Here is a 13576-nt window from a genome sequence, read left to right as displayed (position 1 = left end):
ATAGTCACCTAGCTTTAAAAAAATATTGGGGTTGTAGAATTCCTTAATATTTCTTTTCTGCTATTATGAACAATAATACATTTGTCTACATTGATATTGCCTGAACAAAGTCCTCAAATTTTAGAAGCCTGGAGTTCATACGGTATGGGTTCCACTTTAAGAGATTTTTTTAGAAATGAAAAAGAATTAAGAAGCAGGATGAATGAGCCTACAGTTTCCCAATTTGCATGCTGTAACATGTTTTGAGCACAAGGTTTACAGGAGGTAAAGTCGAGACTGATTTAGGAGAGGGGACTGTTGGTATACAGCCCCCCACTCCAGTGGGGTGGGAAATGATGGAATAGATAGTTGAACTGAGGCATGATAGCATGAAGATAAGGGGGTATCCCCTGTGTGATCTGGTAAGTACGAAGGTACATTTGGAAAGGTGTAATAAATCTGATGATCTTGAGATTTCCTAGTCTCAACACTAGCAAAAGACAAGTTTCAAGATATGTTGCTTTTAATTCTATTTCTAACATTGGTAACAAGTTGAGCAAAATATGAGTTATAAACCACTGTAACCGCTTTTTGTTTGGGAAAGGAGTTACTGATTATGCTTTCTTAAATTCTTAAAATTATGCTTCCTACCATAAATAATAAATGCACACGACTGATATTTTATAATTAAGTTGTTACTCTTAATTTTAAAAAAGCAGTAGCTGGAGTGGAAGACTTCTATGATTTGCAGTCTGGCAATATTTCCTAACTATAAAGTTTGAGCACAAGAGTTTTGGTGCGGCTCTTTGGCACAACATTTAAGTTGAACATATTTACCCAATAATTTGTTCTGGTAAAGAAAAACAATCCTTTTAAAAGCAAGTGAATTTTCTTACTGCACTTCTTTGGGTGTTTCTGAGTATCAACAGGAGGTCTGACTAGGACAGTACCTGTGTTTATGCCCTCATTAGTTTCACGTCACTGTCCTTACCACCATTCCCTTTGGCTACACTGAATGGGTTTTACCATTAATTAATTACAAGGTCAGAAGAACTGGCTAGTCATTTCTTTAGCATTTTGCTTTTTTAAAAAGCAGTTACTTACTTCCCAGTTAACTTAGGAATAGTTTTGTTTAATAAATAAGAATCCAAATACACTTTAGTAAGCACAAACTCACAAAAGACATTATACCTGAGTTATTGTCATGAACCGACATATAGTATTTCTAAAGGTAAACTTTCTACTGATCATAATTTGCACCCTCCTCCCCTACATTTCCTGCCCGTTTTTCTAAAACAAAGATATTTCACAAGTTTGATCCGTCAGACTTGTCTCATTCATAGACATTTACTGTCTACAAGGAGGAAGAGAAAGAGAGGGGGCTGTCACAGGAATGAGCTGAAGCCATTTCCTCAGGTATAGAGAAAGGGTCCAGGCTATAAACATGTCCTTAACTTTAGCACATTTAAAAGAGTATGTAAATTCTTAATCAAAGAGCTAAATTCTTCTGCTGGGTTCTTTCTGCCTTTTGACATATTCTTCCACTGAGCTTACAGAATACAATACTGTGAAATGAGAGTTTTAAATGGATACATACGTTTCTGTGGCAGGATCATAAACTTCACAGGAATTCAACACTCGGCCAGAAACATTGTTCCCTAAGCTCCCGCCACAAACATAGATCAGGCCGTTGGCTTCCACCATCCCATGGCTGCAGCGCTGGGTGAGCATGCTGGGCTTTGTGTGCCAGCTTTCAGTTCTCGTGTCATAACACTCAAATAAATACAGAGCTGAGTTTCCTGTAAAAGAAGAGGGCCCCATCATGCTCGGCGTAGTGTGTGTGTGGGCTCGGAGCAAGCTGACCGGAGAGCTGGGTAAGTTATTGGGAGAAAAAATTTAGAATGATCGAGTTTTCTATGTTCAATCAACAGCAGCAGCAAATTGTAGGAATAGTTGGGAGAGACCTTGGAAAATATTCATAGAAGGATCTGTTGGAGAAATTCATTGGTAAACAAATCTGAGAAAAAGAAATTGGTTTGCTTTCAAAAGAAAAATAAGAAACTTTATGTATGTCCTCAAGCCCAGTTGTGCATGTTGGGAATTATCCAAACTTGAAATTTTCATATAGAGGTGAAAAGCGTAACTATCGAAAGATGGTAAATCCATACCTTAAATATGAAAACCACAACCTGATTTATATTCTGTAACAGCGACTGCACCATTAACAAAACCACTCTTCCTGCTTATTCTCAGTGGTTGTGTGACTGAGCCCTAAGGTCATGCTGGTCTTCGATTATACCTTTTAATGGCAAAACAAGTATTTATTCTGTTTTGCAACTTCTGCACATTATAGGAGCTCCATAAAAAGTTTTAGAAATGATACTATTAAAGATCAAGTGTTTTGGTATGCAACATAATTGAATGACAAGATAACCTGGACATGTTTTCTTTGAATATATGTACCCTGATTTATTGATGTCACCCCATTAAAATAAAAAAATTAAAAAAAACAAAAACAAAAACAGGTTGGTGGGAGACGGTATTACATAAATTAGAGCTTTCTTTTAAGAATACAGATTTTCACATGGTATCTGATACCATGAAAGTGATGATCCTAATTCCAGTGGCTACAGTTGACAAAAAACTTTTTTATTTTTCTCACTTTCAAACATAAGTAAAAGTTCCATCTGAAAAAAAAAAAAATCAAGTGTTTTTCCTTCCCAAGAAAAAAATGTTAGAACTTCACCAAATTATTTCTCATCTCCCACTCTTCTGAACTTTGCTAATGCTTAAAACAACAATAACACTGCCACACTTACAATTCTCAATCACAACCAAAGTCTATGAAAGCAAAGATCAGAGAATAATAAATGGAAAAAGCAATGGTTATGACTAACAATAACTTCTTTTTTAAAAACTTTTTAAACATTTCCAATTTGTTAGGTTTAATTGGTTGACATTAGGGGGAAATACACAGTATATAGCAGATATAAAAAACTAAGTAAAAAACTGACTTAGAGTATAAGTGCTTAATAAGTGAAGTTATCTATTATATATGCTACAAAAAAACATTTACAGAATAGCTACATTTTATTATGTTTAGCATTTATTGTATTGAAAAATGATGTATTAGACATTCCGTTTAAAATGCTTTTAAAGAGGGGAAAGGGTCACCTCTTAAATCACATTTAGGAAATCACATTTTTTCTTGTATTTATCTGAAAGGTGGTGAAAACTTAAAACAGATAAATATGCTGGATAAAAGTAAAACATTCTTTGGGCCAATATGAAATCATTAAAGAAAATAAAAAGACAAAAAGAAAATAAAACTGTATTTTTGGTTTACATAGTCTTCCTCGTTTTCTTTATTTTAGCCCATTATTTAGCTAAAGAAATTACTTGAAAGATGAAAGCATGTAAAAGCTTTCATGTGGTCAATCTGCACCCAGAATACTGATTAAGAAAAAATTATTCATTAAGTACTAGATTTATCAGAGTAGATCACTTTATTAAGTTATATAAATGTCTAACTATGCTGTATACCTAAAACTAATATAATATTGGATGTCAACTGTAATTTAAAAATAAAACAAACAAAAAGTTACTCATTTATAAAAAGACTACTACTGGACACTAACTTATTATCCATCAACAAGAAACGTTTCTACCTCTGTACCTACACCCTGTTCTGATAACAGGCAGAAAATACTACTATCAGTTATTACATTAAAAAGGTAAAGAAAAAAACAAAAAGTTCATTCTTAATATTTTTCTGATACAAAGAAAGGCAAAGAAATACAAATTTTAAAAGCTTAACTGTTATAAAGCAGTCCTATAGGGTCTAAACGGACAATTAACAATCTAGGAAGCTGTAGTTCTTGTAAACTAATGCTTTATAAAGAAGCAACTTTTTATTTAACTATGAAAGCCAAGATCCTTGGCTTTAAAGCACATACCCCAAACAGAAACACTGAGTAAGTCCTTACCAACTTCCGAACCTCCAGATGTATAAATTTTGCCCTCTGCGGCACAAGCAGCAAGGCTGTCTCTAGGTGTTGGGGGGCCCAGTTTGGAATACCAGCTATCCTTCACGACATTATAGCAGTCCATTCGTTTTATGGGGAAAAGCTGAGAGCCACCCAAAATGTATACGACATTGTCCCAAAACACACATGCTGCATCTCTTCGTTTTTCAAAAGGGCAGCGGATGTCTGTCCAGCTATAGTCCTGTAACAGGAAAGGACAGGAGGTTTTGGGTAATGAAAAGGATAAAGAAAGATACAGTTGAGAAAATACAAGAATATTTTCATTTACTAGAGTACATAGCAAAATGCTTGGCTTGAGACTATTATTTAATCTGTGTGATTATTTTCAAAATGTTGGCAGAGGGCAAAGAGACAGTGGCTGCTTTGGGTCTTTTCTGGGTCTAAAATAAACTTTAATGTATCATCATCACCCAGTCTTCTATTCCTTCTACTACTGAGGATAATATTACAAGAAAATTCTAAATAAGTACTTTTTTTCTTCTTTTTCCAAGTGAGAAGAGAGGAGTTAGACTCCTGTATGCACCCCAGTCAAGATCCACCTGGTGATTCATCTGGGGCTAATGCTCTGCCCCTTTCGGGCCATGCTCACAAGCCAGCTATTTTTAGCACCTGAGACAGAGGCTCCACAGAACCATCCTCAGTGCTCAGAGCTGATGTGCTTGGACCAATCGAGCACTGGTTGTGGCAGGGGAAGAGAGCGAAAGAGAAAGGAGGAAGAGGGGTGGAAAAAGCAGATGGTCACTTCTCCTGTGTGCCTTGACTGGGAATTGAACATGGGATATCCACACACCAGGCTGACACTCTACCACAGAGCCAACTGGCCAGTGCCTGGTTTTATTTCAAAAGAGCTTTTTCTTTTTTTTTTTGCTTTGCCTGTGGTGGTACAGTGGATAGAGCATAGACCTGGAACACTGAGGTTGCTGGTCTGAAACCCTGAAACCCTGGGTCTAGGCACATAACAACAAGCAAGCAAAGAATGATTAAAGTGAAGCAACTATATGTGTCACTCCCTGACTCCCTCTGTATAAAATCAATAATAAAAATCTTGAAAACAAAAAGTTTAAAAAAATTGTAAATATCCTCATTCTTTCCCTGTCAGATGTATAGAATGTGATGAATCAATGGTTAATATCAAGTTTAAACTACCATTATCCTCCTGATGTCTAAAGCTAGAAGGTATTTTGTAGACTTGTGTGAGATATTTTCTGTAAACATTCAGTTGAGCCAAGGTTGTCAGCCAGATGCTTAAAGCTGTGATATTATGAAATACTTGAATACAGTAGTTCCCCATGATCCACGGTGATTTGTTCCAAGACCCCGAGTGAATGCCTGGAACTGTGGATAGTCCTGAATCCATCTATATTACATTTAAAAAAGATTTTATTTATTGATTTTAGAGAGAGGAGAGAGAGAGAAAAAGGTGGGAGAGAGAAGCAGAAAGCATCAACTCAGAGTTGCTTCCTGTATGTGCCTTGATCAGGCCTGGGGTTTGAACCAGTGACAACCTCAGCGTTCCAGGTCAAGACTTTATCCACTGTGCAAACACAGGACAGGCTCTACTACATTTTTTTTAAAGAATGAACATTTGCAGCCGTGGCCAGTTGGCTCAGTGGTAGAGCGTCGGCCTGGCGTACAGGAGTCCTGGGTTTGATTCCTGGCCAGGGCACACAGGAGAAGCGCCCATCTGCTTCTCCACCCCTCCCTCTCTCCTTCCTCTCTGTCTCTCTCTTCCCCTCCCGCAGCCAAGGCTCCACTGGACCAAAGTTGGCCCGGGCACTGAGGATGGCTCCATAGCCTCTGCCTCAGGCATTAGAATGGCTCTGGTTGCAACAGAGCAACACCCCAGATGGGCAGAGCATTGCCCCCTGGTGGGCATGCCGGGTGGATCCCGGTTGGGCACATGCAGGAGTCTGTCTGACTGCCTCCCCGTTTCCAGCTTCGGAAAAAAAAAACAAAAACCCCAAAAGAATGAATATTTGCAATATGTTCCTTTTTTTTTTTTACTTTTTATTGATGTTAGAGGAAGAGAGCAGCATTCATTTTTATTGTTACAATTATATAGTTGTGCATTCACCAGTTGCTTCTGGTATGTGCTCCAATTGGGGATCGAACCCACAACCTTGGTGTTCAGGAAGCTCTAACCAACTGAGCTAACTGGCCAGGGCCCATATGTACTACATTTTTTCCCTATACATACATGATAAATTTAATTTATGCCCGACCAGGTGGTAGCACAGAGGATAGAGTGTTGGCCTGGGGCACAGGTGACCCAGGTTTGAAACCCTGAGGTTGCTGGCTTGAGCGCAGGCTCATCCGACTTGAGCATGGGGTCGCTGGCTTGAGTGGATCCTAGACATGACCCTATGGTCACTAGCTTAAAGCCCAAAGTCGCTGACTTGGCTGCAGCCTCCCCTCTCTCCAGTCAAGGCACATATGAGAAAGTGATCAATGAACAACTAAGGTGCTGCAACAAAGAATTGATGCTTATCACTCTCTCCCTTCCTGTCTGTCTGTCTCTTCTGTAGCCCTCCCCTTCTTTCTTGTTAAAAAAATAAAAATTAAAAAAAATATATGAATTAGGCACAGTAAGAAAGAATAAAACAGATTATAATATACTGTAAAAGTTATATGAATGTGGAGTCTCTCAAAATATCTTATTGTCCTCTACTCATCCTTCTTCTGATGATGTGAGATCATAGAATATCTATGTGATGAGGTGAACTGCGGTGAATAACGGAGACATTGTGACATAGCATTAGGCTACTATTGACCTTCTAATAATACGTCAGTTAAAATGTCATGTTTTACATCTGGGCTCATTAAATCTGTCAGGTGTTAAGTACACCTGTGTCTGAGCCTATCTGGCTTTGGTTGTGTGTATGTATGGGGGGCACTCATGATCTTTTCACTGTGTGTGTGTGTGTGTGTGTGTGTGTGTGTAAGCCTCCCTGGGGAGTCTCTAGCTCCTCCAATCTACCTAATAAACCCTCATCTGTGTGTGTGTGTGTGTGTGTGTGTGTGTGTGTGTGTGTGTGTAAGCCTCCCTGGGGAGTCTCTAGCTCCTCCAATCTACCTAATAAACCCTCATCTGTGTGTGTGTGTGTGTGTGTGTGTGTGTGTGTGTAAGCCTCCCTGGGGAGTCTCTAGCTCCTCCAATCTACCTAATAAACCCTCATCTGAAACAGACTACTGAGGAGGTGATTTGATGCTGCCCTTCAGTAACTTGTTACTGCCTAGGAGGTAATCTGTCTAGTTGAGAAAGTAAGCAGAGGGGAAAACAGACGGGAAGAAAGGATTGTCAGCTAAATAGGTATGAGCACAGGGTCTTCCTATCCTAGCAGTGGGCCACCCCCAACCTGGGGCCTGCAGTCCTTGCACTCCTGGGCTACAGGGCAAGCTAGAGGGACATGCAGCTTTCTTGTTATCAACAAGATGAATGAACAGCACTGGGGGCACAGTGTATGTGTATGGGCTGGGAACTGTTACCCTAACAATATAATTTAATTCATTTAAGTTTGAGTTTATTCTATGCAAGGTTCTGCTGAGAATATATGAAAATGGGAAAAGTGAAAAACCTGGAAAAGACACAGGCAAAAGGGTTTCTTAAGTTTTTGCACATCATACCAACATGCATCCACACACACACATGTAGACACTCCAATGTAAGAAGTCCTGTCTTCCCTGGTCCTGGTCAGCTTTTCTAGCCTCTGCTGTGATTTACCACATTGTAGACAGTTTTTTGAGTTCAAGACTCCTTTTCTTTTTGTAGGTTTCTGATCTCTTCTCTGAATCCCCCCGCACTGATGATGGGGCCCTGCATTACACCGTGTCCTGTGTGATTTCCCAGCTGCAGCTGAAGGCAACTGGAGAGGAAAGCGCTTCTTGAGGTGAGGGGCTCTGACATTGTGTCTAAAAGGCTCAAGGCAAAAACATCAGTCTACTATTTCTCTTGGGAGTAATAACTGATTTTATATAATCTGTATTCTGAAAACACATGAATCCTCAAAAAAGAAACACTACAAAAAAATAACACAACAAATGTAGGTTTTAATAATCAAGACAACCTAAATCCAAAATGAAAAATACTTTTTATTTTTAAGACTTAAGAATTTTATTTTGGATCATTCTGAGAGAAAGCCAAGCAAAATTAGGGAAGATAGGGTCTTAGAAAAAAGGAAAGCAAAATTAACAAAATAGTAAACAACCTTAAGATTTCTTGCAGAAAACTTGAGGAGTCAATCTGAGTTAAAGACCAAACTATAAGCACTTTCTCTTAAGCCATTATCTGATTTAACTTAGATTCTTAAAGAGTTATCAAAAAAAAAAAAAAAATCTCAGAACTATGGTGACAATCTATATCAAAAGCATATTCAGATGCCAGAGCATTCCTAGAAGTAATTTCATGAAAAATACATAAAAGGAACATTTTTGGTTTCATTTATTTCACAAAGTCACAAAGAACATAGCTCCAAGGAACTAGTCAACTTGGGCACTGAGCTAGGCTCTGTTTGAAGGACCATAGGTCTCATATAAGTCAGTTAACCTCTCAGGATGTTAAGTTTCCTTATGTGTAAAACAAAAAGACAACCAGATGATCTTAGGACTCCTCCCTTTCAGCCCTAAAATCCAATAATCTTGGAGTCCAAATGATTTAGACCCCCAAACAAAAAGCTACTACTAATTTATTCATTATTGAGCAATTCCCTTTCCAAGAACTATGGTAAAATATCTTACAACATTATATTATTTCTTCAACAATCCTATGAGGTAAGATCCTCACTTTACAGATAAGAAAACTCAATCTTAGAGATGTGAAATATCTTGTCAAAGGTCACAGAGTTAAAGAGTAGTGAATCCAAGATTTAAGTCTAAATGCATCAGACTCCTAAGTGTGCTCTTAACTGCTGCACTGCCCTGCTTCTCTATTAATCTTCTTACACAGCCACCTAGAAAGAGACACTGGATTGCGGTGAAGTAATCTGGGTTCTTCTTATTCCCACTGTGTTTCTAGCTAAATGACTGGGCATTTGACTTGACATTGAGAACCCTCAATAGCCTCTGCTGTAAAATCAGGATGTTGGCAGGGTAACTACTGAGGTCTTGTGTAGCCTCCACAGTGCTCAACCACTAAAACCACAGCTTCTCTGAGAAAAAGGGTTTTCCTCAGGGCTTGATGTGGTATTTGGCCCAGGGCTCAGCATGTTTAAGGGAATGTTTGTATAGGTCGACAGGCCACATTTGTAGGAAAGTATAGCTCATCTAGTTGAGCCACCTTTATTTTTGATCTTCTAAAGGTCAAAGGCTGTAGAAATGACAGCTGACTCCTAGTCTGGACCAGTTAGTTCCTCACGGCAGCACTGTCCTTAAATAACACTGACTACAATGCGCATCTTGTTACTATGGCTCCTGGCCCCGTGGTGAGGCACAAGAAGACCTGTGACCAACCGACACATACTAACTGAATTTAGGGACTAGATTTCATCCATTTTTTGGATAAATCTAAATAGTTTCCATTTTTATCCTTTGTTAGAGCAATTCTTTTCATAGGAATTTACCCTACAGAAAAGATGGGACAGTGTACAAAGTTGGCATATAGAAGGATGTTTCCCTGTAGGGATATTTTAATAGGGCAAAATGGGAAATAGGCCAAATGTGCATGAAGACCGGCATTAAACAAATTATAGTATATCCTAGTGACAGGATACTCTACAGCCCTTCAAAAGGATGGTATTTTAAGTGACATGAAAGTACCTTCATAATATAAAAGAGAGTAAAAAAAGTTTTCGCATTCATGGCATGATGCCATATATGTAAAATGAGAGGACTAAAAATGATGCTCACTATCAATGTCTGTCTTTTGATGTTGGGAACACTTTGGCATTCTCCTTTAGATCCTGCTATATTTGATTTTTCTACAGTGAGCATGTTATTTTTTTTTTAAACAGAAACAGTAAATTTAACAACCAGACAAATGGTACCAAAAATGATATGAGGAAAACAATATCTTCTTACACTTATAATAGTGCTAAATGTTTTAACAGAAATGTGAAATTTAAAACTAATGTAAGGCTTTTGTAAAGAGTTATACTCTGCCTGACCAGACAGTGGCGCAGTGGATAGAGCGTTGGCCTTGGATGCTGAGGACCAGGTTCAAAACCTTCAATTGCCGGCTTGAGCATGGGGTTGCCAACTTGAGTGTGGGATCATAGACATGACCCCACGGTTGTTGGCTTGCAGCCCAAGATCACTGGCTTGAGCAAGGGGTCACTGGCTCAGCCGGATCCCCCTGGTCAGGGTACATATGAGAAAGCAATCAATGAACAACTAAGATGCCACAACTATGAGTTGATGCTTCTCATCTCTCTCCCTTTCTGTCCATCCCTCTCTCTCTTAAAAAAAAAAAAAAAGTTACACTGTTAAGCTGGATTTCAACTATAAGATGGATCAGAAATAGTCTCTGCCTTCCTGCCAAACAGCACCCTTATGAGTACACTCTGGTTTTCCAGAAGTAAACAATTGATCATGCCAAGTAACACAGGCTATCCCTACTGTGAACTGCACTCATTTTCAACAGGGTCACACAAATATTGTTGGAAATATAATACCCCCCCAAAGTCCAGAAAGGAATTTAATAATCAGCCTTTAGGAGGAAATACCTTTGTAACTTAAGTTCTTCAAGAAATTTAGCATTGTGATAAAAAAAAAAAAAAAAAAGAGGAGATTCCACAGTTGGGGGTGGATAGGGAATGACTGTGCTATTGTAAGCTGATAGATAAAACTAGGAACAATGAGCCTGACCAGGTGGTGGCGCAGTGGATAGAGCGTCGGACTGGGATGCGGAAGGACCCAGGTTCGAGACCCCGAGGTCGCCAGCTTGAGCGCGGGCTCATCTGGCTTGAGCAAAGAGCTCACCAGCTTAGACCCAAGGTTGCTGGCTCCAGCAAGGGGTTACTCAGTCTGCTGAAGGCCCACGGTCAAGGCACATGTGAGAAAGCAATCAATGAACAACTAAGAAGTCGCAACACGCAACGAGAAACTGATGATTGATGCTTCTCATCTCTCTCCGTTCCTGTCTGTCTGTCCCTGTCTATCTCTGCCTCTGTAAAAAAAAAAACAAAAAAAACAAAAAAACTAGGAACAATGAATATATAAATGGGTGTTTCTGAGCTGTTAATGATTAGTTAAAATGAGCAAGGAGCCCTGGCCGGTTGGCTCAGTGGTAGAGCGTTGGCCTGGCATGCAGGAGTCCCGGGTTCAATTCCCAGCCAGGGCACACAGGAGAAGCGCTCATCTGCTTCTCCACCCTTCCCCCTCTCCTTCCTCTCTGTCTCTCTCTTCCCCTCCTGCAGCCAAGGCTCCATTGGAACAAAGTTGGCCTGGGTGCTGAGGATGGTTCTGTGGCCTCTGCCTCAGGTGCTAGAATGGCTCTGGTTGCAACAGAGCAACGCCACAGAGGGGCAGAGCATCGCCCCCTGGTGGGCGTGCCGGGTGGATCCTGGTCGGGCGCATGCGGGAGTCTGTGTGACTGCCTCCCCGTTTCCAACTTCAGAAAAATACAAAAAAAAAAAAAAAAAAAGGCAAGGAGCCCTGGCTGGGTGTCTCAGTGGATAAAGCATTGTCGCAGTAGACCAAGGTCACAGGTTCAATCCCTGGTCTGGGAAAGTATGAGAAGCAATCAATGAGTGCACAACTAAACGGAACTAAGTGAAACGAGTTGGTGCTTCTCTCTTTCTTTCCCTTCTCCCCCTTCCTCTTCTCTCAAATTAATGGGGGAAAAAACACCTACTGCTCTGTTTCTGCTCTTGCCCAGCCTTTTTAGGGGACTGATCTGTTAATTTATAATCACGGCTGGCTGTGGCTTACACAGAATGAGTTTGACGCCATCCCCCCATGGACAGTCAGATATTCATTGGGGTTTCTTGCAGATGCATTAACTAAAGACAAAAGGAAACAGATCCTGAAGGTGGAACCTCAGGCATTGCACCTGTGTGCGGTACAAGGGACTCAGGTTGATTTTAGAACAAAACTACAAAAACAATGTTATGGAGATGCTTGGGGGAAAAACCCCCACCAAGGCTCACAATATTCCTATTTTGGAAGACATTCTAGGAAGGCAGAGAACCTTTCTCAGAAATTACCTGAGTATGTTTCAACCTCTTCTACATAAATGTTAAGACCGCCTGTCTAACCAAACTGCTTGCAAACAATCAGGCAGGAGGAATACTTGCTGCGCACAAGCTGCAGAGAACATTGTTTTTTTACCACTGGGTGCCTAGTGCTGTATACTGATGACTAAGGAAGCTTAAGGGATGTCAGTCCCGGGGCACTCATCCGCCTGAGATGACTGCTGCCTATTTCGGACACATTTTTCCTGTAGATGCCCTGATCACCGTAGCAGTGCTGTCTTTTACCTGAAAGTACTGCTTCAGCAATACTCCTTTGCTGAGGGTAACACTACTCATCTACCCTTATAAAAGCCGTGTTATTTAACATAACACCATTTTCCTTTATGGTTTATACTTATTTTATGCACATGTTCTTTAAAGTCATATGTAATACACTATAATTGCTGATTTCCACCCTGACCACAGAATGGGAGTGTCTCCTCAGTAGAGGCCTGTTTAAGAGGAAAAGTAGCCATGATGATTTGAGAGAGGCACTGTGATACCTTTAAAAAACAATTTATTTCCAATAGAAAATTGTGCTTTGACTTGAAGGTAACTTTATTTCTTTTGATATAGGGCTAATGTATATTTAAATCCAGTCCTAAAAAGCCAACTGATAAAGTTGCCTGTGAAATGTTACATAAAGGTATATGGCTCATTCACCCTAACAACCCTGTGGATAGACTTATCTCAGAGATATCACTGGTGTGGTTCCAGATCACCACCATCGAGTATGGCACAAAGTGATTCATAATCTTGTTGCTCGTTGAAGGTGTAATCTACAATTTGTAAAAAATGCATCACCTGTGAAGCAAAATAAAACGAGGTGTGCTGCACCCACACTGAGCTGGACACAGATCTCAGTGATGAGTCCACTTCAGAGTTCCGAGTAAGAACACGCCCTCAGGGTAAACCTGGACCTGAGGGTTCCACAGAATATGGCATCCTATGGTTTTTCTGCCTTTATAATTTACCTGCTCTAGCCCTCACTCTGAAGTCACTCCTTGTTTGTTTTTGACAGGAAATATGCAGAATCCCTTCTCTCTAGGGCACAGTCTTCGATTTCTCCACCATATGGAAGTAGGGAACCAACACCCTCACAAAGTTCTAAGCCCTCAGAGCTCATCATTCCCTTGACAAGAAGGGTCCAAATTAAAACTGGTCAATTAAGTCAACTTTTATTTAGGCATCAATATCATATGACATTCCCATGCTATTATTTGAAAACACCAACACTAAGAGACTATAGAACTGGAAACAGATAAATCACTCTTTTAGTAATCACTAAGCACTTGAAAACTTAAAAAAATTGGTACATGTGGGGAGGGGAAGGGAAGGCCCAGCAGGCTTTATATAGGGACCATAACAAGACAGTACAGCAACCTA

The 13576-nt window shown here is 39.9% G+C and overlaps 1 protein-coding gene across 4 annotated transcripts in view; it reads right to left on the bottom strand.

Moving 5' to 3' along the window:
* The window catches only part of KLHL7 (kelch like family member 7), a 42969-nt gene that overhangs the window by 4394 nt on the left and 24999 nt on the right, over nt 1-13576 (bottom strand). For all 4 annotated transcript variants that reach the window (XM_066238340.1, XM_066238342.1, XM_066238343.1 and 1 more), the window contains 2 exons: nt 3966-4206; nt 1577-1778 (listed from right to left, as the gene is read on the bottom strand). In XM_066238340.1, the coding sequence (XP_066094437.1) occupies nt 1577-1778; nt 3966-4206 (443 nt within the window). The remainder of the gene's footprint in view (nt 1-1576; nt 1779-3965; nt 4207-13576) is intronic.

This window comes from Saccopteryx bilineata, chromosome 7, assembly GCF_036850765.1.
Source record: "Saccopteryx bilineata isolate mSacBil1 chromosome 7, mSacBil1_pri_phased_curated, whole genome shotgun sequence".
Classification (NCBI taxonomy): domain Eukaryota; kingdom Metazoa; phylum Chordata; class Mammalia; order Chiroptera; family Emballonuridae; genus Saccopteryx; species Saccopteryx bilineata.
The sequence above is the reverse complement of the archived record's forward strand: the minus strand, read 5'-3'. Positions and strand labels throughout refer to the sequence as shown.